We start from the raw sequence: 23,102 nt of genomic DNA on the forward strand, positions 1-23,102 counted from the left end.
GTCTGCAGCTGAGCACCCTGCATACCATGTTGTTATGCCGTACGTTAGGATGCTCTCTATGGTGGCTCTGTAAAATGTCACCAGCAGCCTCTCCTCCAGGTTGTTCCTCCTGAGCACTCTCAGAAAGTGGAGACGCTGCTGGGCCTTTTTAACCACCGCTGTAGTATTTGCAGTCCAGGAGAGGTCATCAGATATCTGCACGCCCAGAAACCTCATGGAGTGTACCCTCTCCACACAGCTCCCGTGAATGTAAAGTGGGGCCGGGTCTGCTCTGCCCTTCCTGAAGTCCAAGATAAGTTCTTTAGTTTTCGTGGTGTTCAGTTGGAGGTTGTTAACTGAACACCACTCAGTCAGTCTGTTGACCTCATCTCTGTAGTCCGACTCATCCCCCCTTGAGATGAGTCCAACCACTGTGGTGTCATCCGCGAACTTTATGATGGTGTTTGAGAGATGGGTAGGGGAGCAGTCGGATGTGTAGAGCGTAAACAGGAGGGGACTCAAAACACATCCTTGTGGAGACCCGGTGCTGAGTGTGATGGTGCTGGACCGGTGGGGGCCGAGTCTGACAGACTGTGGTCTATTTGTCAGGAAGTCCTTGATCCAGAGGCAGATGGGGGTGGAGAGTCCCAGGTGAGACAGTTTCTGGACCAGGATCTCCGGGTGATATGATTGAATGCTGAGCTGAAGTCCAGAAAGAGCATTCTCACATAGCTTCCTCGGTGCTCCAGGTGACTCAGCGCAGTGTGGAGCGCTATGGTGATAGCGTCCTCGGTGGAACGATTTGTCCTGTAGGCAAATTGGTGGGGGTCCAGAGTGGGAGGCAGACCGGCCCTGATGTGCTGACAGACCAGTCTCTCAAAGCACTTCATCACTACAGGCGTAAGTGCAACAGGCCTGTAGTCATTTGGGCTGGCCACAGCTGTCTTCTTGGCGATGGGGATGATGGTGGAGGTTTTGAGGCAGGGCGGGACGGTGTTTGATGACAAGGAAAGGTTGAAGATTTTAGTGAAGACTCCGGTCAGTTCGTCAGCACATGCTCTGAGAACCTTTCCATGTATTCCATCAGGACCTGCCGCCTTCCTGGGATTCACTGACCTTAGAACACACCTCACTTGGTGCTCCCTTAGTGTTAGTGTGCCAGTGCTGGGGGCGGGTGGAAGTGGTGTGGCAGCTGAGGGCTTGGTCGTCTCAAAGCGGGCGAAGAAACGGTTTAGATCCTCAGCCAGTGAGGCATCAGTCCTAGATGTTGCCTGGTTATTGCTTCTGTAGTTGGTAATGTGATTGATCCCCTGCCACATTTTTCTGGGGTCGTTGTCAGCAAAGTGATCTTCAATCCTCCTCCTATAGGCAGCCTTAGCTTTCCTGATGCCTCTACTCAGGTCTGCCCTGGCCGCCCTATACGCAGCCCTGTCCCCTGACTTGAAGGCAGTGTTGCGGCTTTTTAGGAGGGATTGCACTTCGCTATTCATCCAGGGTTTTTGATTTGGAAACACCCTGACCCTTTTGTTGACGGTGACATTGTCAACACAGTTCCTGATGTACGAGAGTACAGTGTCCGTGTACTCCTGGAGGTTGTGGCTGGAGAATAAATCCCATACAGTTGTTGAGAAGCAGTCCTGCAGTTGAGAAAGGGCTCCTTCAGGCCAGGTTTTTATTGTCTTTGTCTGGGGCTTTGTTTTTCTCAGCAGGGGGGTGTAGGTGGGGGTGAGGGACATGCAGAGGTGGTCAGATCCAGCCAGGTGGGGGAGGGGTGTCGCTCTGAAAGCATGCCTGATGTTTGAATAGACGTGGTCCAAAGTGTGTTCTCCTCTCGTAGCAAAGTCCACGAACTGGACAAATTTAGGAAGCACAGTCTTTAGGCACGCTTTGTTAAAGTCGCCGGCGACAATAAAAACCCCATCGGGGTGGGCAAGCTGTTGTTTGTTTATGGTGTTGAGCAAGAGGCTGAGAGCCGTGCTAACGTTAGCATCCGGCGGTATATAAACAGCTATCACAATAACTACTGTAAACTCCCTCGGGATGTAAAAAGGTCTGCACGAGACTGCCAGAACCTCCAAATCAGGAGAACAGTGTGTGTGAATGATCCTGCTGTTACAACACCACTCGTTATGCACGTAAACACATAGCCCCCCTCCTCTGCTTTTACCTGAGTTGCTGTTTCTGTCATGCCGGTGTAGCGTGCGGCCTGCTAATTCGACTGCAGTGTCGGGAATCAGCGGGTGGAGCCACGTCTCCGTAATAAGAATAATGCTGCAGTTACGTGCAAAGCTTGTGTTGGCTATCTGTAGCTCCAATTCGTCAAGTTTGTGGGTGATGGATCTGGCGTTCGATAGGAAAAGGCTCGGAAGTGCTGGCCGGTGTGGATGTTTGCGTAGCCTAGCGTCTGAGCCCGACCGGCATCCCCTCTTCTGCTTTCTTTCCCTCCGTCGCCTTCTACGCTTGCTGGGCGGGCAGACCATCCACGGTGACCCTGGCGGTCTCGCTATCTCCACCAGGATGTTGTGTGTTCGCTGATAGTCGCCAGAAACAGACAAACTATATTTAAAACCTAGATCAATTAGGTTCTGGCGACTGTAAGAGATGGCGGCGTTGCAAACATTCAAAAATATCCACATTAAAAGTAAAAACGAGCACCAAACTGGAGAGCTAAGAGCCGCTGCACCCGTGCGCGCCGCCATCTTGTTTTTTTTTTGTTTTTGTTTTTTTTTATGGGATCAACAAGAAAAGATTTTTAGAATATCAACAAATTAAATCCATAGTAAAAAAGAAATTTAAACCGGGTCAAGTTGAACAACAAACACCACCAAGTGTGGTTCAATTTCTTACTCTTAAAACCCCCAAATTACTATCCAAAACATACAGAATGCTTTCTAAAACAGATGAATCAATATCACTTCCTATTGCAAAATGGGAAGCGGATTTATCAGTTAACTTAGACCTAAACTTCTGGTCTCAGATTTGCTTAAAAACCTTTAAATTGATTAGAAATCCCAGTCTTCAGTTAATTCAATACAAAATACTACATAGAGTGCACTATACAGGTCATAGGATGTTCAAGATGGGCTTTACGTCTACCAACAACTGCTCACACTGTCAAGGCAATACACCGGACAATTACATCCACGCTCTTTGGTTCTGTCCACCAGTTCAGAAATTTTGGCGCGAGATATGTGAAGACTTATCAAAGTGTCTGAAATGCAACATTCCAGCCTTTAGTGTGCATGCTGGGCAACTTGGATGAGGTCACTGCAGAAATAAACACAGCCCACGTTGTTTTTACTGCCCTATGCATCGCCAAGAAAACGGTCCTCATTAACTGGAAAAATAAAAATAATCTTAATTCTAACCAATATAAAAACCATCTAATAGATCACATTAGTCTTGATACAGCCTCTGGCATCACATTAGATCAATCCCTTTGGGCTCCTTTGAGCGGCTCCATCACCTAGTGAGGGTTGGGGTGTCGTGGTTTTGTCACGCCTTCGCTAGTATTGCTGGTGTGTGTCATAGGCGTGGGCTTGGGGCATCTGGGGAATCCCTAGGGACATTTCAACCGAGGAGCACCAACTGGGGCCCGTGGTCATGTTCTGATGGGGGCTCTGGTAACTCTTGGGTGGTGTTTTCCTGGTGGCTGAATGCAGCAGGGCTGGGGTGGGTTTGCATTGGTGGACATGGGTCACTGGCCCAGTGACCTAGCTGCCCCTGGGTTGTCTGGAGCGGGCATGGGGTCTTGGGGTTCTGGGAGTGCTCAGTCTCCAGGCTTTGGCTGGGTCCTGGGGGCTCGGGTCCTGGCTGGTGTGTCGCCGGGGTTGTGGGTGGGTGCATGCACTTGGGCCCTGCCCTGGCGTGGGGGGCCTTTGATGCGCCAGCGGAAATGGGGTTATTTTCAATCGGTGGGGAGTTTGTCAGATCCTTGCAGGAGGTCTCTGCTCCACAGGAGTCCACTCTGCAGGTGGGGGAGTGGCAAAGGAGAGGTGGAGAATGAACTCAACCTGGGTGTTGATTGTCTTATATAGTGTGGTAGACAGTGTTGGTCAAGTTACTTGAAAAAAGTAATAAGTAACTAATTACTGATTACTTCCCCAAAAAAGTAATCCCGTTACTTTACTGATTACTTATTTTCAAAAGTAATTAATTACTTAGTTACTTAGTTACTTTTTAAAAACACGATTTACAACCTGAAGAGGTGATAAAGCGATAGATCTTTCAGCCCAATTCTACTTTTTCTACATAATCCATCATACAAAATGTAATCAAATGGAAAAGTCTCTTTTTAAAACTTGTTTTATCAGTTTTAATCTTTTAACTTCATGCATCAAGCAAACATTTTATTATATGCAACATTCTCTGACTGGAAGAAATTAGTTTAATATTTAGACCTATTTTCTGCACATTCCAGCACATAAAATAAAATATTTTTTGTGTTTACACTCAGTCTTTCAAATAGATGCAAGTAAAATACAGCAGAAAATAAATAAAGTCAAAGACTCAGCGGTCCTGTTGCTCTATTTTCTTTTTTTTGTGTGTGTGTGTGTGTCCTGTTTGGATCTTTAGCCATCAGAATTGTTGTCTTAAGGCCAAGAAAGATGCCAGATTTATTTTACCAAGTGGATCATCATGGCCTTGCCATATTGGTCCATTTGATTGACCTTTATTATAATTATGAATTTATTTTATTTTCAGTTGCTACAAACAGGACAGACATGACTGGGGGATAGGACAGGGAGAAAGAATGAAAGAAAGAGAGGGAGAGAAAGAAAACCAAAGGGGAGAAGAGACGGTGAGAAAGGGGGGAAGAAAGAAAGAAAAACAAACAAAAACTCCTGGATCACCTGTATGGAGAAAAAAAAACAGAAGACAAAGCAAACAACAAAGAGCAACATAATAAAAAACCAGCACCATCACAATAAACTAGCTAGCAGTAGATAACAGTAGATACTAAATATTAAACGATATTGTGCAGCACGCAAGATAGACAGCGCACAATGTGCTTTGAGGCAGCAGCCAAGAAAGGTGTAGTCCGCGTCTGTGAACACCCGTGTGTACACCTGTGTGCACACCTGTGTGGATCAGCATGCTTGTATTCCAAAGGTTTCTCCATGTAAGGATCTGCTAGGGAGTGTGGGGAGCCATAGCCCCGTCCCCCAGGGCATGAAGCAGGTATGAAGGAGATCCAGGCCCCCGACATCCAGAGGCCCCAGAGTACAAGGACCCGAGGAGGACCACTAAAAGGGGGGGAACCGTGCCACCCTCCTGGGAAGAGCTGAGTAGAGCCCCAAACGAGAGGTCACCCAGCAGCCACGGAGCAGAGACCAGAGGGGGTTGCAGTGTGCAGCCAGCTGTGCCAGAGAGGACCGAGCTTCAGGCCCAGAGGCCAGAGGCCTGAGGGCACCCCACCCCCTGGAAGGGGCCCAGCCGGGCCACAGGCGCCAGGCCCTGCCAATCGGCCACCAGGAGTGAGCCGGTACATACATGAGCGCCCAGCCCCAGACGACAAGGACCACCAACACACCAACGTCTGAGGGCATCAGCCACCGGCAGGGAGTGTGGTGAGGGGAGATAGGCCTCCGTACTTTGGAGGGCCTGAGATGTACCCAGAGAGGTCGAGTCTAAGACCCAACCTGACATATAGACACAGACGAACAGGCGCACGCAGACAGAAACATGCATTCCCACCCCCATATACACAACCAAATACTCGGCACTCACCCAACGTGTAGACAGACACAAATAGACACTGCACAAACAGTCGCACTCCCCAGACATACTCTATATCCCAGGTCCAGGTACCCCCGCCCCCAGAGGGGCAAGCTGCACCTAGACCCAGGAGATGTAATCCTTCTGTCTGGGGTGGAGGCAAGCGGACCACCTCCTTATCTGCAGTAGCAGGGAGGCCCCGCATCCCAGACCGCAATCTGACGGCCAGCACCTCCTCCCAGCCCCCCAGCCCTGACGGCTAACAGAACCGGGGTGAGCGAAGACCCCAAACCTCCCTCCGCCCGCTCATATGTCGTGTTGCTGTGTGCTGTTCTAAAGTGCATTTAAAACACAGGAGAGCATGGTACTAGCTTCCTCTCAGAGAGCAGCACGGCTCTTCCCGAAAACCCTTAGTGTCTACATGCATTTAAAATTGAGGGTAGGGCACCAGCGCCAGAGGTGGGTTGGAGTACACCGACCATCCTCTGGATGCTGTAAAACGTGCCCATCCCCAAGGCCCTATATGTATGTGTTATGTAAGAGTGAGTAATGTGGATGTCTAGGTTGCAGAATAAAATTGAGGCACAGGCGGCCAGAAGGGGACAGAGGGGGAGTGCCTCCCCTGCACCCTGGTGACATACCTGCACCCCAAGCCCTGCGTGTCTGGGTGGGTGTGGTAGAGCGGGAATAGGGAGGCAGCTGAGGATGGGGAGGGAAGAAAGGGAGGGGCAAGCGGCCCCTCCCTGGGGCCAGCTCCCCCGCTGACCCCAGTAGGCACCCCCACACTCTGGAACCCACCAGGGCAAGGGGGCCCAGGCCCATCCGGACCGGGGCCCGCAGCAGCAGCACAGCCCCACAGAGTCCGGGGCAGCCCACCCGACTCCACCCCAGAGAAAACTGCACCCACCCCATCATCCAATCATCTCCCAAACTACACAAGACAATAGACACCCAGGTTGAGTTCATTCTCCACCTCTCCTATATCTCTCCCCCCACCTGCAGAGTGAGCTCCTGTAGTGAGGAGACCACCTGCAAAGATATAACAACCTCCCCACCAGTTAGAGAGCCCCCTAGTAGGGCCGATGCACCAGAGGTCCCCTGCACTGGGGCTGAGCCCCCCTGCATCCACCCGCCCACAAACCCCAGACCGGGGGCGGAGCACCCCCAGACCCCCAAGCCTCCACACCCGTCCCGGACCCACCCAGGGGCAGCCAGGCTACCAGGCCAGTAACCAACGTCTGCCAGCACAGACCCTCCCCCATCTCCGCTGTATGCAGCCACAAGGAAAACACCATCTAAGAGCCACTAACCAGGTCATGGCCACATCCCCCAGGTTAGTCCCTCCAGGGAAACAGCCCTAGGGACTCCCCAGACGCCCTAAGGCCGTCCCTACCCCCATATCAACCACAATAGCGAAGGCAGGACCAAACCATGACCCCCACCCCCACTAGGTGATGAAGCCGATCAAAGGAGCCCAAAGGGATTGATCAAATGTGATGGCAGAGGCTGTATCAAGACTAATGTGATCTATTAGATGGTTTTTATATTGGTTAGAATTAGGATTATTTTTATTTTTCCAGTTAATGAGGACCATTTTCTTGGCGATGCATAGGGCCGTAAAAACAACGTGGGCTGTGTTTATTTCTGCATTGACCTCATCCAAGTTGACCAGCAAGCACACTAAAGGCTGGAATGTTGCATTTCAGACGCTTCGATAAGTCTTCACATATCTCACGCCAGAATTTCTGAACTGGTGGACAGAACCAAAGAGCGTGGATGTAATTGTCCGGTGTATTTGCTGTGCAGTGTGAGCAGTTGTTGGAAGGCGTATAGCCCATCTTGAACATCCTATGACCAGTATAGTGCACTCTGTGTAATATTTTGTATTGTATTAATTGCAAACTGGGATTTCTGATCCATTGAAAGGTTTTTAAGGATATCTGAGACCAAAGGTTTTGGTCTAAGCTGATCGATAAATCCGCTTCCGCAAGTAAGAAATTGTACCACACTTGGTGGTGTTTGTAATTCAGCTTCACTGGGATTAAATTTCTTTTTTACTATGGATTTAATTTGTTGATATTCCAAAAATCGTTTCTTGTTGATCCCATTTTGTGTAACTAGTCTGTCAAACGAAATAAAGTCTGTTCCTTCCACTATATATTCGAAGTATTTAATTCCTTTGCAACTCTAATCTGGAAAGTTTATCATATTATTGTTTTGTAATATGTCCGGATTGTTCCAGATAGGTGTACGTTTGCATGGGATTAATGAAGGCTCTGTCATTTTTAGAAACTCCCACCATGCTGTCAGAGAAGAGCTGATGCTGATGCTTTTGAAGCATTCATGTCGTTTGATGTTTGAGCTGATAAATGGTAGGTCTGAAATTTCTAGGTTATTACATAGTGCCTGTTCTACATCTATCCAAGGTTCATCTAAGAGGGTGTGTTTAAACCATCTAGAGATGAACTGAAGCCTGTTGGCTAAAAAATAGTGATTAAAGTTAGGCAGATCTAATCCTCCTTTATCCTTGGTCCTTTGTAGTGTTTTTAAGCTGATACGTGGGGGTTTATCTTTCCAAAGGAATTTAGAAATATACGAGTCTAGAGATCTGAACCAATCTTGTGATGGCTTATTTATTATTTTATTTTTGGCAAGGCCATCATTTTTATAGCGGCGACCTTTCCCATGAGTGTTATGGGTAAAGATTTCCATCTAGCCAGATCGCCTTCTACTGTCTTTAAATATGGGATGTGGTTTAATTTAGTTAATTCTGAAATTTTAGGAGAGACATTAATACCTAAATATTTTATATTTCCAGAAGCAGAAGAATTATGGAAGGAGCAATTAATCAGAAGGACTGTAAATTTTGACCAATTAATTGAGTAATCTGAGACAAAGAATTTATCAATGCAATTACCCAGAGATATTGGTTTGTGAGTTTTGGAGAAAAAGTAACACATCATCCGCATAAAGGCTGATTTTATGTTCTACATTCTTACATTTTATGCCCTTAATTGTTGTAGCCTGTGTAATTGCTGCTGCTAGTGGCTCAATATTATTTTACAATAAATTGCAAACAGTGAAGGGGAGAGTGGGCAACCCTGCCTGGTGCCCTCAGGAGACAGAAGCTGGAGGATGTTTGGTCATTTGTTCTGACACAAGCTGTTGGGGAATTATATAATATTTTTAACCAGTTTATGAAAGAGGATCCAAAACCAAATTTGTGTAAAGTTGCAAATAGAAATTTCCAGTTAACTCTGTCAAATGCTTTTTCTGCATCTAAAGAGAATATTGTAGTTTCTAGGTTTTTACTGTATGAGTAGTCTATCAAATTAAGTAATCTACGTGTATTTGTTGATGAGTGCCTACCTTTTATGAAACCAGTTTGGTCAGGATGAATTAAGAGGGGGGTTATCTCCTCTAGTCTCTTTGAGAGGGCTTTGCAGATTATTTTGAGGTCTACATTAATAAGGGATATTGGACGATAACTTGAAGGAAATACAGGGTCTTTGCCTGGTTTTAGTAAGAGACTGATATTTGCAGAGTTCATATTTGTTGGTAGTCTGCCATTTTCTTTGATTTCCTGCAACATCATGTGAAAAACGGGTGCCAGAATTGTCCAGAATTCTTTGTAAAAATCTGTTGGAAAACCGTCTGGACCTGGAGCCTTATTATTGGGCATACTTATCAGGGCTTCCTGGAGTTCACCTGGCGTCAGTGGTGAATCCAGTGCCATTGCTTGAGTGTCTAATAATTTTGGAAGAGTTATGTTGTCGAGAAATTGATCAATTTTGTTTTTAGATTGGTTTATTTGTGGTGTGTATAAAGTTTTATAGAAATCCCTGAAAATTTTATTTTTTCAGGATCATATATTGTGTTCCCAGATAAATCTTTAACAGCACAAATAGTTGTTTTTTCTTTATTGATTTTTAACTGGTTAGCAAAAAATTGTCCGGATTTGTTACCGTGTTCATAATTTTGCAGGCGAAGTCTTTGTACTAAGAATTTAGTCTTTTTATTAATAATTTCATTTAATTCTAGTTTTGTCTTGCGTATTTTGTTTAATATTTCTTGATCTTGGTGTGACATCACATAAGGATTTGATGTATATTTGTATATATTTTATTTATTGTTTACTCTATTTAATTTGTAAAATATGTGTACACACACACACACACACACACACACACACACACACACACACACACACACACACACGTAGAAAAATATTTAGTATACACATCCAGAAATGCATATACTATTATATATTGTACATATATTTATTAGTTTCAGATGTAGCCATTCTTGTATTTTGCTTGTTTACATTATTGTATTTTGCACAACTCTGTTGCTTGTGAAGCTCGCACACAAGAATTTCACTCGCATGTGCTGTACCAATGTACCTGCACATGTGATGTGACAATAAAAGTGATTTGATTTGATTTTGATTTGATGTTTTTCTCTAGTTCCTGAATTTTTTTGTTTTCTTCTTTCTTCTTATGTGATGAGAAAGATTATTTTACCTCTCATCACAGCTTTCCCTGCTTCCCAGAGGACAGATGCTGATGTTCTAGGAATGTCATTAAAGCCTAAATATAGAGTCCAGTCTTTTTTAAAGTATCTTCGTCTTTGAGCAGTGATGTATTAAATCTCCAGTTTTTACTTGGCGTAGTATTATTCTTTTGCATTAGTGTTAAAGATACAGGAGAATGATCGCTGACAGCTATAGGGTGAATCTCAGTGTCTGAAATGTCGTTCAGCAGTGAGCTGCCGACCAAAAAATAATCCAGACGAGAGTAGGAGTGATGGACATGTGAGAGAAAAGTATATTCCTTACTGGTGGGGTGAAGGGAGCGCCATGCATCGCAAAGACCAAAGTCGCTCATATACTGTTTGATTATATTTGTGGATTGCCAATTACGCTGAGTTCCTGCTGTATTGAGCCTATCCATGTCTTCATTTAGTCCAAGGTTGAGGTCGCCTCCAAGAACAATTGTGCAATCTAAGTGTTCAGAGAGTGCACTAAAAAAACCGTGAAAGAATGAGGGATCATCAACATTTGGACCATATATACTTACAATACCTAGCTTTTGGTTAAGTATAGATAGTTTGACGAATAGGAATCTGCTCTCTGGATCTATAACTGTATCGAGTACTGTGAAATTAATATTTTTATGTATTAGAATTGCTACTCCCCTTTGTCTAGAATTATAACAGGCTGAGAACACATTAGGAAACTCAGGTGTTTTAAGTTTATTCAAACCTGTGACAGGCATGTGGGTTTCTTGTAATAAAACAACGTCTGCCTGTAATGTTTTAAGTTGGTTAAGTATTTTTAACCTTTTTTCCCTAGAGCCAGCTCCATGCACATTCCATGTACAAATCTTAGCATGCCCATAGTTGTGTGTTTGTGGCTAATGATGTACGCTGTATGTATGCTTAGACGGGTGAGGAAAATGGAAACACATCTTTTTTTTTTTTGGTGAGTAAAGAGAAGAAAATGCATGGTAAGAAGCTCCATAGGTCTGACTATGTGTGTGCATAATAATTAATATCAGCAAATGTGTGCGTGTGTCCTATATCTGTGTGCGCTGTGTGGCTGTTGTAAATGTGTTGCCTTTAAACGCATGTGTGTGCGTGATCGTGCAGAGTAAGCATGTAGAAATAGACAGTGTTGTTTGTGGATGGATAGGGAAACAGGTGATCGACATAGTGATAGAAAAGAGAAGCAAATAAACCAAAGAGCAAGGTGAGCGACAAGAGGGAGAGAGGGAAAGAAATAAAAACGGAAACATTCCAATTAAAGCGTTGGCGGAGAGTGACGGTGACGTTATACTAAATTAGCAAACTGAAATTACATAGTTAAGCAAAAGTTAATACAAGAGAGTGTGAGTGAAGAGGATAGTGTAGCGGATTCTTATCTGGTGTGCGGTCAATACAGCCATGGAGTGATGCCGGGGTCGCAGTAGAGCTGTCCGTCCACGTAGAGCCAGTCCACGGCGATGACAGCTCGGGAGCCTTTCTGGATAAAACTACGTCTGACTGGGAAGAGGACCCTGCGTCGTTCCAGGATCTCTTTGGGGAACTGGTCGTTCACGCTGAAATCCGTTCCTTTCAGCTCTCTGCCACAACTCTTCACCTGCTCCTTCTGCTTGAAGTGGCCGAATTTGGCTACAATAGGACGTGGTCTTCCTGTCTTCGGAGCCCCTATGTGATGCACTCTATCGAACCCTATGTTTTTCACCGTGTCCTCCGGCAGCTTCAGGTGGATTTTAATGAAGCGTCTCACGGTCGTTTCCGGGTCCTCTCCGGCAGACTCTGGAATACCAGAAAACACCAGATTATCTCTCATGCTACGGGCTTGTAAATCCATAACGGTCTCTTTTATTTTTTTATTTTCTATGTTTAATTGGGTCACATTTTCGGTTAGAGATTTGACCGAGTCCCGTAGCGTGACGTTTTCCGCAGCAAGTGTTTCCACCTGCCGCTGGCTGAACTCCAGGGATTCTTTTAGAGATTTAAATTCCCGGTGTAAGATCTCCACCAGGGACAGCCTTGCATCAAAACTGGACAATCACTTATCAATTGACTCCAGGATGTCGATGATATCTTTGCTGGCAGGCGATGTTGTGCCGGGGGAGTCTGCCGGGCGATATCGCCCGTCTCAACTTTGGCCGGGGAAGACGCGCTCTGGGCCTTCTTCATCACTAAATCTTCGAAGCACCGGTCGATGTAATCTTGGAGAGCGTCTAAACTCTCCTCGTTGTCCTCCAGGGTGTTAGAGATGATAGGACAGATGTTGTTAGTTATATGACAGTTGGTTAGTTTATTTGGCAATACTGAAGCTTGAAAAAACTTTGTTAAACTCTATGCTACCATTCACTTTTTTTTTTTCCCGCCAAATCTCCGGCGTCTGACGTCACCTACAACATGGGTCGCTTACCTTTCCCCGTCACTTCCGTCACTTATCTCACCTTCCGTCACTTCCCTCCTGGACGTAGCGTTTTCAGCGGCTGAGGGCATCAGCCACTGGCAGGGAGTGTTGCTCTATTTTCACCTGTAAAGCAGGAGTGAGGTAGGCGGAGGTTTACCCTGGTGCAGGTGTGCCGCGGTCAGTGGAAGAATCCGCGAGTTTCTCTGTGAGTTTCCCATTACGTCGTAGCTACTCGGTCCTTGCTCGGAAGTTTAGGGGTTTTTTCGCTGTAAAAAGAAGTTTTCTTCCCACGCACGATGGACACTAATGTTTTTGTCACTTTTTATGGAATCAAACTCAGAGTAAGGTCAGTACTTCCACGCTTTAAACGCTGCACGCTCATACTCTCTCCCGGACTCGATATATGATCCACTGTTGATCTGCACACAGCTGTTGTCACGAACGTCGCACTCGGTTACGTCACTGTCATGAGACATTCTCGCAAAAAAAAAAAAATCACGGTTTTCGTAACGCAGTAACGCAGCGTTCCTACGGGAAAGTAACTGTAATCTAATTACCGTTTTTGCAATTGTAATCCCTTACTTTACTCGTTACTTGAAAAAAGTAATCGGATTACAGTAACGCATTACAAGTAACGCAGAACAACCTCCAGATCAACACTAGCAAAAACAAGGAGCTGGTGGTAGACTTCCACAGGCACAAACATCCTCCACTGCAACCACTGGACATCCAAGGTATGGACATTGAGACTGTGGACAGCTACAGGTACCTTGGTGTTCATCTGGACAACAAACTGGACTGGACTCATAACTCAGACGCCCTCTACAGGACAGGGCAGAGCAGGCTGTACCTGCTGTGGAGACTCAGGTCGTTTGGAGTGGAGGGCCCACTCCTGAAGACCTTCTATGACTCTGTGGCGGCCTCAGCCATCTTTTACGGTGTGGTCTGCTGGGGCAGCAGCATCTCTGCCGGGGACTGTCATCCCTGTTGGACAACATCTCCCACCCCATGCAGTAGACTCTGACAGCACTGAGCAGCTCCTTCAGTGGGAGACTGCGGCACCCACAGTGTGGGACGGAGAGATTTCACAGGTCTTTCCTCCCCACTGCTGACAGACTCCACAACAAACTGTCAGGGCTCTGTGTGCGGGGAGGTGGAGATGTGGATCCAAGGACTCTGAGACGGAAATATAACTGAAAACCACAGCTTTATTGCTGGCACCAACAAAACAGAAACCAAACATGAAAACACTAACTGGAACACACAGGCAGGATCTGAGGGTACGACGTGACACTGGGTTGAGGACAACACAGGGCTAATATACACAGGGTGGTAATCAGGGAATGGGTAACAGAAGGGAGACACAGCTGGGGGAGATCAGGGCTAATGAGACGGGGGAGCTAAGCTGCACACACTAACATAAGACAAAGACTTTCACAATGAGACAGGAAACAAGAAACCACTAAACAAAGATGCAGACATGACACAGAGACAGACTAGACACTGAACAGAAACTGCAATACACATGAGAACGCAAAACCTAAGAACTGACACCTCACCAAGAATAACTGAAACAGATCTATAATGATAATAATAAGAAACTCAAAATGCTGACCCAGAACCGTGACACAAACACACACATCCAAAACACAATGATAACTTTCATCCTGTCTCTGCATGTTATTCTATCTTATCTTATTCTAGTCTATTGTTTTTTCTTTTTTTCTTCATTTTTACTGCTCTTGTACTTTCTACCATGACCAGATAAAGGTTTATCTTATCTTATAAAGTTAAAAGATTAAAACTAATAAAACAAGTTTTAAAAAGAGCCTTTTTTATTTGATTCAATTTCATATGATGGATTAGGCAGAAAAAATAGAATTGGCCTGAAAGGTCTGTTGCTTTATCACGTATTCAGGTTGTGTATCATGTTTTTAAAAAGTAACCAAGTAATAAAGTAACCAATTAGTTTTGAAAATAAGTAATCAGTAATGTAACGGGATTACTTTCTTGAAGAAGTAATCTGTAATAAGTAACTAATTACTGTTTTCAAGTAACTTGACCAACACTACTCACCAGTTAGTTAAACTTCAGGAATGTCTGAAAGACACACAAATGATGATCTCTAATTCCCTGCTTTGTTTGGGAAAATACTGAGGTCACTCTACTCTGTAAAAATCTTAGAAACATGGTGTTCATGCTTTTGCTAAAAGTAAATCATCTTTACTCTTAATCAAAGATAAAAATCCAAGTATAAGTTTCATTAATATGTATGTGTGTGTGTGTGTGTGTGTGTGTGTGTGTGTGTGTGTGTGTGTGTGTGTGTGTGTGTGTGTGCTTCTGTGCCGTCTGTACCAGAGAATGTGTGCAAACATGGCAAACAGCCCAGATCCTGTGAGGGTTCCTCAGACATACGAGGGGTGGACATCAGAGGCAGTTAGAACTCCTCACCCAGCAGCTCCATCTGCACTGCCTACTGGTAAAACTCAGCATCAGGAACTGGACTTTGCAAACAGAGAGTCAATCCATACTTCATGTATTGGGGTGCTGGTTTCACAGACTAACAGAAGGTAAACTGTAAGAAATCTTGGAGTCATTTTTGACCAGTATAATTTCTTTAATGAGCATATTAAACAAGGACTGCTTTCTTGCATGTGTGAAATATAACTGTTAAATTAAAACAAAAAAAAACCTCAGAGTGATACTACAAATTGACTTGATTTGCACTGGTTGCATTTCTTAACATTTAAGCTGGACTATTGTAATTCATTATTATCAAGTTGTCCTTTCAGCTGATCCAAAATGCTGCAGCAAGAGTCCTGACAGGGACTAGAAAGAGAGCAGAATTCTCCTGTATTGCTTCCCTTCATTGGCTCCCTGTTAAATCCAGAATTCAAAATCCTGCTCCTGTCATGGTCCTGAGTCTGACGACTCTTTATGCTTTTGTTTATCCTGAGTATGTATTCTGTTATGATTTGCCATTTCTTAGGTTTCTGTTCTGTGCCTGCCCTGGTCCCACTTCTGTCTATGGTGTCACACTGTCTGTGTGTGAATCTGTCTGTTCAGTTCAGTGTCTTGTCTGGTTCTCTGTGTCCGAGTTTCCTGTTTTATTCTGAAGGTCTCTGTCTCATGTGAGTGTGTCCAGTTTCCGTTTCCTCTGTCCCGTCAGCTCTGATTCCTCCCAGCTGTGTTGCCCTCCTGTCTCTCATCCCCTGATTACTGCTGTGTGTATTTAGGCCCTGTGTGTTCTCCTGTTGGTTCTGCGTCTCTCTGCCTCACACACCGTTTCGTATGTTCTCAGGTTTGTTATTTAGTTTTCCCGGTTTAGGTTTCTTTAGTCATTTGTCATTCCTCACTCCTCACTGCCTGTTCCATCACCCTATTACTTGCAAATAAACGTCACTTGCATCAGTCAACTGCCTGCGTTTTGGGTCCTTTTCCCTCCAACACCACACGGCTCGCCTCGACAGCGTGACAGCTCCTCACATACATCTCATCTTATCTTAATGACCTCGTAGTACCATATCACCCTATTAGAGCACTTCGCTCTCGCTCTGCAGGCCTACTTGTTGTTCCTAGAGTATTTAAAAGTAGAATGGGAGGCAGAGCCTTCAGTTTTCAGGCCCCTCTTCTGTGGAACCAGCTTCCAGTTTGGTTTCAGCAGACAGACACTGTATTGTAGGTCTACCTTACAATATAAAGCGCTTTGAGGCGACTGTTGTTGTGATTTGGCACTATATGAAAAAAACTGAATCGAAGTATACAGAACACATGTAGACAGGTTGGTCATAGGTTGGTCCCATCCACTCTCACACACTCTCAAGAGGATAAGGACCTGGTCCAGTGTTCCACAACCAGGACAAAAAAGATCTTGCTCTGACCGGACCTAACATTGGAGACTTAGGTCCAAAATTCAGTGTTCTGCTGACCCGTCCATCCACCTTAAACTTCTTGCAATACGTTCCTCATACACTCAACAAAAATATAAACGCAACACCTTTGTTACTGCTCCCATTCCCCATGGGATGGACGTAGAGACCTAAAATTCATTCCAGATACACAATATAACCATCCCTCCCAAACAGTGGTCACAAATCAGTCCAAATGTGTGGTAGTGGGCACATCTGCTATATTGAGATAATCCATCCCACCTCACAGGTGTGCCACATCAGGATGCTGATCTGACATCATGAGTAGTGCACAGGTGTACCTCAGACTGCCCACAACAAAAGGCCACCCTGGAATGTGCAGTTTTTTGCGCTATTGGGGGTCTGGGGACCCAGAACCGGTCAGTATCTGGTGTGACCACCATTTGCCTCATGCAGTGCAACACATCGTCGCATGGAGTCTATCAGATTGTCAGTTGTGGCCTGTGGAATGTTGGTCCACTCCACTTCAATGGCTGTGCGAGGTTGTTGGATATTCGTGGGAACTGGTACACGCTGTCGTATACGCCGGTCAAGCACATCCCCAACATGCTCAATGGGTGACATGTCCGGTGAGTATGCTGGCCATGCAAGAACTGGGACATTCTCAGCTGCCATCTGCCCTGAACAATGTGAACCATGATTCATCCGTGAAGCGCACACCTCTCCAACGTGCCAGACGCCATCGAATGTGAGCATTTGCCCACACAAGTCTGTTACGGCGACGAGCTGGAGTCAGGTCAAGACCCCGATGAGGACGACGGGCATGCAGTTGAGCGTCCCTGAGACGGTTTCTGACAGTTTGTGCAGAAATTGTTTGGTTGTGCAAACCAATTGTTCCAGCAGCTGTCTGGGTGGCTGGTCTCAGACGATCTTGGAGGTGAACCTGCTGGATGTGGAGGTCCTGGGCTGGTGTGGTTACACGAGGTCTGCGGTTGTGAGGCCGGTTGGATGTGCTGCCATATTCTCTGAAACGCCTGTGGAGACGGCTCATGGTTGAGAAATGAACATTCAATGCACGGGCGACAGATCTGGTTGACATTCCTGCTGTCAGCATGCCAATTGCACGCTCCCTCATTGCTTGTGGCATCTGTGGCATTTTGCTGTGAGACAAAACTGCACATTCCAGGGTGGCCTTTTGTTGTGGGCAGTCTGAGGTACACCTGTGCACTACTCATGATGTCAGATCAGCATCCTGATGTGGCACACCTGTGAGGTGGGATGGATTATCTCAATATAGCAGATGTGCCCACTACCACACATTTGGACTGATTTGTGACCACTGTTTGGGAGGGATGGTTATATTGTGTATCTGGAATGAATTTTAGGTCTCTACGTCCATCCCATGGGGAATGGGAGCAGTAACAAAGGTGTTGCGTTTATATTTTTGTTGAGTGTATTTAAAGACCAGAGATATAGCTTAACAGTCTGTGTGTCACACCCATGTCGCTCTCAGCCTCTTTTCCAAAGCGAAGGCTTCGCAGATGGTCAGTAACATAGCACAGGAAACCTCTTTTACACTGTTTGGTTCTGAAACTTGATTTTGGTGTGTTTCAGTATATGATTCATGTGGACAACCAAAACATTTAGTGACGTTTTTGTTTTATACTTAAACCTAATGACTGTGACGATTCATTTTTTCGTATTTGCTTCATCACCTCACTTAAGTCGAGTGTGGCTAACATACACAAACATTTGAAAAAATCATTTTCTGTCTGTACGTAGATAGCTGTAGCTAGGTGTTATCATTATCTGTGCTCACATGTTGGTCCAGTTATTTTTGGCCAATAAACACCTGTGAAAAATTCATTAGTAGCACCAGTATTATTTACGGCTTGAGTTAAACATCTGACAGAAGCTTACATCTCTTGATTTCAGCTATATCAAGCTTCATGCCACAACTAGGTCTGCGCCAGTGGAAATGCTTTTTGACCCACTTAAGTTCAATAATTTAATTTAATTGTTTGACAGCACTAATATTATTATATATGTATACTTACCTATTAGTATATGGGTTGTTAAAAAGTTGTATTTCACAGGAGAGAACCTGTGCTGACAGACTGAAGAAGACTATTCAAACTCTCTTTGGATTTAAGCATTTAACATTCTTTGAGTTATGTTGTTTAGATGTCAGTTACAGGCTTAAATATAAAGTTGAAAAAAAGTAATTGCAACCAAGCTATTGATCAAGTAATTGTGATTAATCGAGATTTTTTTTATCTATTGACAGCACTACTAATAATATGTTTTGGGGTTAGGGTTAGACCCCAGCCTGATTGTTCGGTAGAATTTCTAATAAAAAAAATCCAATTTTCATCCTGCAGACATTAAACATGTTATTTATATTAAAAAGGGAAATCACGTGATCACTAGTGACTACTGATGATTATACACACACCACATGGGTGAAGTAATCGTCTGACCTCCCTGAAGTGCACCGTGAACAAGTGTCTGTGCTCCCTAAACCCATTTTAAACATTATCCTTTGTGTTGGGGGTGAATTGATTTATACTGTGTATGTTTGCATTTTTGGTCATGGAGAAAATGTTATTGGGAGTATTGGGAGTTATTGGGAGCACTCCAGGTCATTTTCCCATTTGAGTGTTGGTAGCGCGATAGATACATCAGTGTTGGAAATTACTTTGCATAGTTTGGAGGTTATTCTTCTGGGGTGAGTGATTTTCATTATTTCTTCAGCTAATCTGGAGGGAAGCAGTGGATTAATTGTTTTCTTGGATTGGATTTAATCTTTCCGTCAGCTTCCACCTTGGGAGCGCTGTCTCCTTGAGCTGGCCTTTTCTTTTGCAGCAGTCAGTGAAAACAAAGTGTTTTCGCCTTTCGTGCGATTGTGTCGTTTTACATGTTGGTTGCCTTTCAGTCATTTTGATTTTGGGGAACATTTTCTTCAATCCCATCATCATCATCATCATCATCATCATCATCCATGAAGTTCTACGGTGTAATAGCATTTCTGTTAGGACTACAACCTATTCTCCTGGCAATTCTCGCTCCAGCTTCAAGCTCAGTGCTGTGCAATTGCAAGAGCTTGATTTACACTTTTCACATATACAAGTCTGTACCATCTGTAAGCTCTGGTGAGCGCAAACAGCATGTAAATCTCTCGCTCAGCTGGGAGCGCTGTCTCTGTTGTCCTCTGTTTATGCTAGATGAAATCGCTCCCTGGGCCACTCTTGCTTCCCCAGGCTTCAAATGCATCTTTTAACTTGTGCACAAGGATTCAAGAATCTCTGAGGTAAAGCCAAATTCAGTTGTCTCTCAATGTCAGCTGAAAATAACAGGATGTCAAAAAAATTAATGAATCTGAAATCCTCTGATTGTCGGCACATGTCTGCACCTCTCATTCTCCCCTTTGGCTGAATGGGGGGATAAAAGCTTAAGTGACCTTCTTCTGATAGGTTAAAAAACTATAGTAATAGCCTTAAATGCTTTGCAATCTTCTTGGATTGACACAGAGATGGTGATCCACTGCTTCCACAGCTTCCTTAAGTAAGCCAAGAAGCGCTCGCAGCATAAATACTAACATTCAAGTTCATCTTCCATCAACTGCATCTCAACACTGCATGCAGAAGGTGAGGAGATATTTCTCACCTTAGGCAGTAGACCATATGTTCTGTGCAACCAACCTATATGGAGGCGGAGGAAGGGGGGGGGGTCATCTCAAGTCATTTTATTCACCAAAAAACCCCAAAACAAAAACGGCATGTATATGCAACCATTTGCTCATAGTTCACTCTTGGGGAAATCTGCTCCAAAGCTGCTCCATCAAACATTGATCTCTAGTTGCGCTGCAATAGCTTATCAGCATTAGGGTGTTTAGGTTTTCATTTCCAAATGATATTCATCTGTGTAAGTTGTAGTAGAAGTGTACTTTCAGATTTCAGCTAAGGGGCTCAGTGACTTATTGGCTGGGCCTGGATGGCGAGGCTCATCCATACCCCAACACTGCTTTAGCAAGGTGGTGCATTCAGCGTGGCTTGCACATATCTGCATGAGTATGGAAGTCTATTCAGTCCACCATATTGAGTCTTTTATTTTTAATCTGTTTTTATTCCATAGTTAATTAATCCTCCTTCCTAGCCTTTTGACAACCACTACGCTTGGTGCCATCAGACACCAGCAAAGAGAAAAGCAAGCTAGTGACTCATACTCACGCTCCCTGTCTGAAGCTTCCCCAGCCTCCTCTCATAGCATCAGTTTCTCTTATTAAGCCTTTTGCATTGTATAGCTATCAGTCATGTATTGATTGTTATCCTGTGTAAGGACAGCAGAACTATTTCCATGATTATTCTGAGCAGATTATTAAGAAACCGTGATGTGGCTAAAAGGGGGATTTTATGTCTTTAAGAGATTATTTGGGGATATTACAATAAAATGATGTTAGAAAACTTATCCTACAATGCTACTATATATGGTTGGGATTAGGGGAAAGTGATGGCGATGACTCAGCATTAGACAGTGTGACTGACGTAACACAGGAATGTAAAAATCCACCAGTGTGACTTCTCACTTACTGACTTAGGAACAGACTGTATTAACAATGAACAGCATATTAAGCGCTGCATGCATTAGCAATAACATTTGGTACAGATGTAAAATAACAACAGAACCTCGTCCAGTACAAACTCAGTTTGAAGCATTGCAGTGTTTTACGGGTAGAAAAGCAAAACGATGCATTCCTGCCAACAGCTTAGACCAAAGCAGCAGCTACCATTCAAACCAAGTCAAAGGTTCTGAGTATATCAACAACAAAATAATAAAAAAACAGCAGTTTTCAGCACGTGACGTGTATGTTTGATCTTAACTCTCGAGCTGTAGATAAAAATGTACATGACAGCGGCCACATGTTTCCTGTAAAGTGTGGTGGAGCAGAATCGTTACATAAGAGCTGATAACGGGGTTACAGTGAGGACAGTTTACAACACTGCTGATAACTTTGGTGATCGGTCATCTATCCCTGCTGCTCTGGCCTTTTCATCTCAGCCTATCAGCACAAGAGACACTGAGAGTAAACCCGAGAAACACAAACACAAGTATTTTTACATTCCTGTCAAAACGATTCAAAGAAAAAACAAAAAAACATCAACAAAGAATTAAATACAATCAAATTTCAATTCCCTGAAATGAAACAAGACATCAAACAGTATAATAATCATCTAGACACGTGAGACAAGCACAGAGACAGTAGCTGGAAACAACAGTTAGCAGTTCTTTAGAGCCTCGGGTTTATGCTGTGTTCACACTGTGAGCAACAAGAGAAGCACTTTGTGATTCAAACAGGAGACGCAGGTGAAAGAGCTGGATTCTGTCTCTAATTCGCCACCTGGCAGGTTTAGCAGAACGCTTGACCATCAGCCTCTCTGGTATTTCGTCACACGTTCAGTTGGTAAAGTGACAAATGCTCTAACATCACCTGTAGACTCAGTAAGCAACCTGCCCTCAGTGTGAACACGCAGACCTCCACCACGTTGACTCTATTATTACATTTACACCTGAAGTCCTGCCAACTACAGTTTCAAGGACACATGTGGCGTGTCAGCCACATGTGTCCCAGTAAGGCATGGTTTATACTGAGAGCAGTGCACAAACATAATACCTCCTGCAGACATTTTACAAAGATCCTTGTCATTATTAAAAGCGAATCCCCGTGTTTCCCACCCCCGGACCCACACCCACCTATCCATAAAGGAGAGCATTAGTTTCAAGCCACCCATAAGAAAAAGTTCCGACTGGCCGAGATCACAGGCCTGACACCACCGCAGAAATGAGCAGAGCCAAGCCTGAGAGGAGGTGGGCATGGGGACAGGGCAGTGTGGAGGAGGCATCCTTCTGCACCATCATACCAGTCCCTACAACACAGAGAGCACATGGACAGCTCAGCGTACATGTGGCTATAGCTCTGACTTGAAACAGCATTACTATCACAGCTATGGAAGCCTAGACGACAACAAGAAACGTGCACAAATAAAAACATCTCCTGGCTTGACCTTCATTTATAACCAGCATGCACTAAACGGCTAACATTTAAAGCCATAAATGTTTATGATCAACATTATAAATATCCTTATCAAACCATATCTCGGAGATAACATGGCCTTGGATAAATGCAGGTTCCAGGGGTCGTTTTTCTTCTGCATAACTATTTATCGATAAGAGCGTACGTGCATGGAATCAAAGTGCTGCAAACAGGTAAAAAGGTGAATAGAGTTTGTATAACGGCTTTTCACTGGTCCCTGAGAGTGCACAGTAAACATGTTTCTATACACAGTCCCCAAAGTTAACAGGCTTCAAATGAGCTGGACAGCTGACCAATAACCACATTCAGGTGAGGCCTGCTCATTTTTTCACTGTCATCGTGAATATAAGCGAAGGACCCAATCACGAGGCTGGAAAAGCTATGAAAACTTTCCAAATCGACCTCAACCTTAAAAAAAGCAGAGCAGCGTGAAAAGGCCTGCAAGACCACAGAGGACTGAAGTGACAGCTAAAACAAGTCTTTGAGGAGGGGAGTGTATCACTGAGAGGCT

The 23,102-nt window shown here is 44.5% G+C and overlaps 1 protein-coding gene across 2 annotated transcripts in view; it reads right to left on the reverse strand.

The window, feature by feature from the left end:
• Positions 1–17,930: 17,930 nt before the first annotated feature.
• cntn2 (contactin 2) overlaps positions 17,931–23,102 on the reverse strand; it is a 96,661-nt gene continuing 91,489 nt past the window's right edge. The window contains exon 22 of one of the 2 annotated variants that reach the window (XM_080890330.1): positions 17,931–22,424. In XM_080890330.1, coding sequence (XP_080746456.1) covers positions 22,277–22,424 — 148 coding nt within the window. In that variant the 3' untranslated portion in view covers positions 17,931–22,276. The remainder of the gene's footprint in view (positions 22,425–23,102) is intronic. The other variant, XM_080890329.1, reaches the window with a different exon arrangement.

Source organism: Rhamphochromis sp. 'chilingali' (genome assembly GCF_963969265.1).
Source record: "Rhamphochromis sp. 'chilingali' genome assembly, chromosome: 9".
Classification (NCBI taxonomy): Eukaryota; Metazoa; Chordata; class Actinopteri; order Cichliformes; family Cichlidae; genus Rhamphochromis; species Rhamphochromis sp. 'chilingali'.